The sequence below is a fragment of the Nestor notabilis genome, unplaced genomic scaffold, assembly GCF_000696875.1.
Source record: "Nestor notabilis isolate BGI_N333 unplaced genomic scaffold, ASM69687v1 scaffold19714, whole genome shotgun sequence".
NCBI classification, from domain to species: Eukaryota; Metazoa; Chordata; class Aves; order Psittaciformes; family Psittacidae; genus Nestor; species Nestor notabilis.
In genome coordinates, this window is record NW_009926247.1 from 1 (window position 1) to 202 (window position 202).

Below are 202 nucleotides of genomic sequence, written 5' to 3' on the forward strand. Positions count from 1 at the left end.
GGTCTGGGCGCCGGGGGAGGAGGAAGAGGAGGACATGGCGCTGAACAGGAACCATTCGGAGGGCGGCGGTGTCATCGTTAACAACAGCGAGAAGTGAGGAGCCATCCCCTGCTCCCCGCCTGCAGCCGGGGGATAGCGGGGTGCTGCTTACCCTCCTCAGGGGGCGCGGGTGTGTGGGGAGGGGAGGGGGGGGGGGGGGAGG

At 69.8% G+C, this 202-nt stretch overlaps 1 protein-coding gene across 1 annotated transcript in view; it reads left to right on the forward strand.

Annotated features, from left to right (window-relative positions):
* The first annotated feature begins 9 nt into the window (after positions 1–9).
* WBP2 (WW domain binding protein 2) overlaps positions 10–202 on the forward strand; it is a 7,330-nt gene continuing 7,137 nt past the window's right edge. Inside the window, exon 1 of the mRNA XM_010013443.1 lies at positions 10–93. Within this exon, the coding sequence (XP_010011745.1) occupies positions 35–93 (59 nt within the window). The 5' untranslated portion in view covers positions 10–34. The remainder of the gene's footprint in view (positions 94–202) is intronic.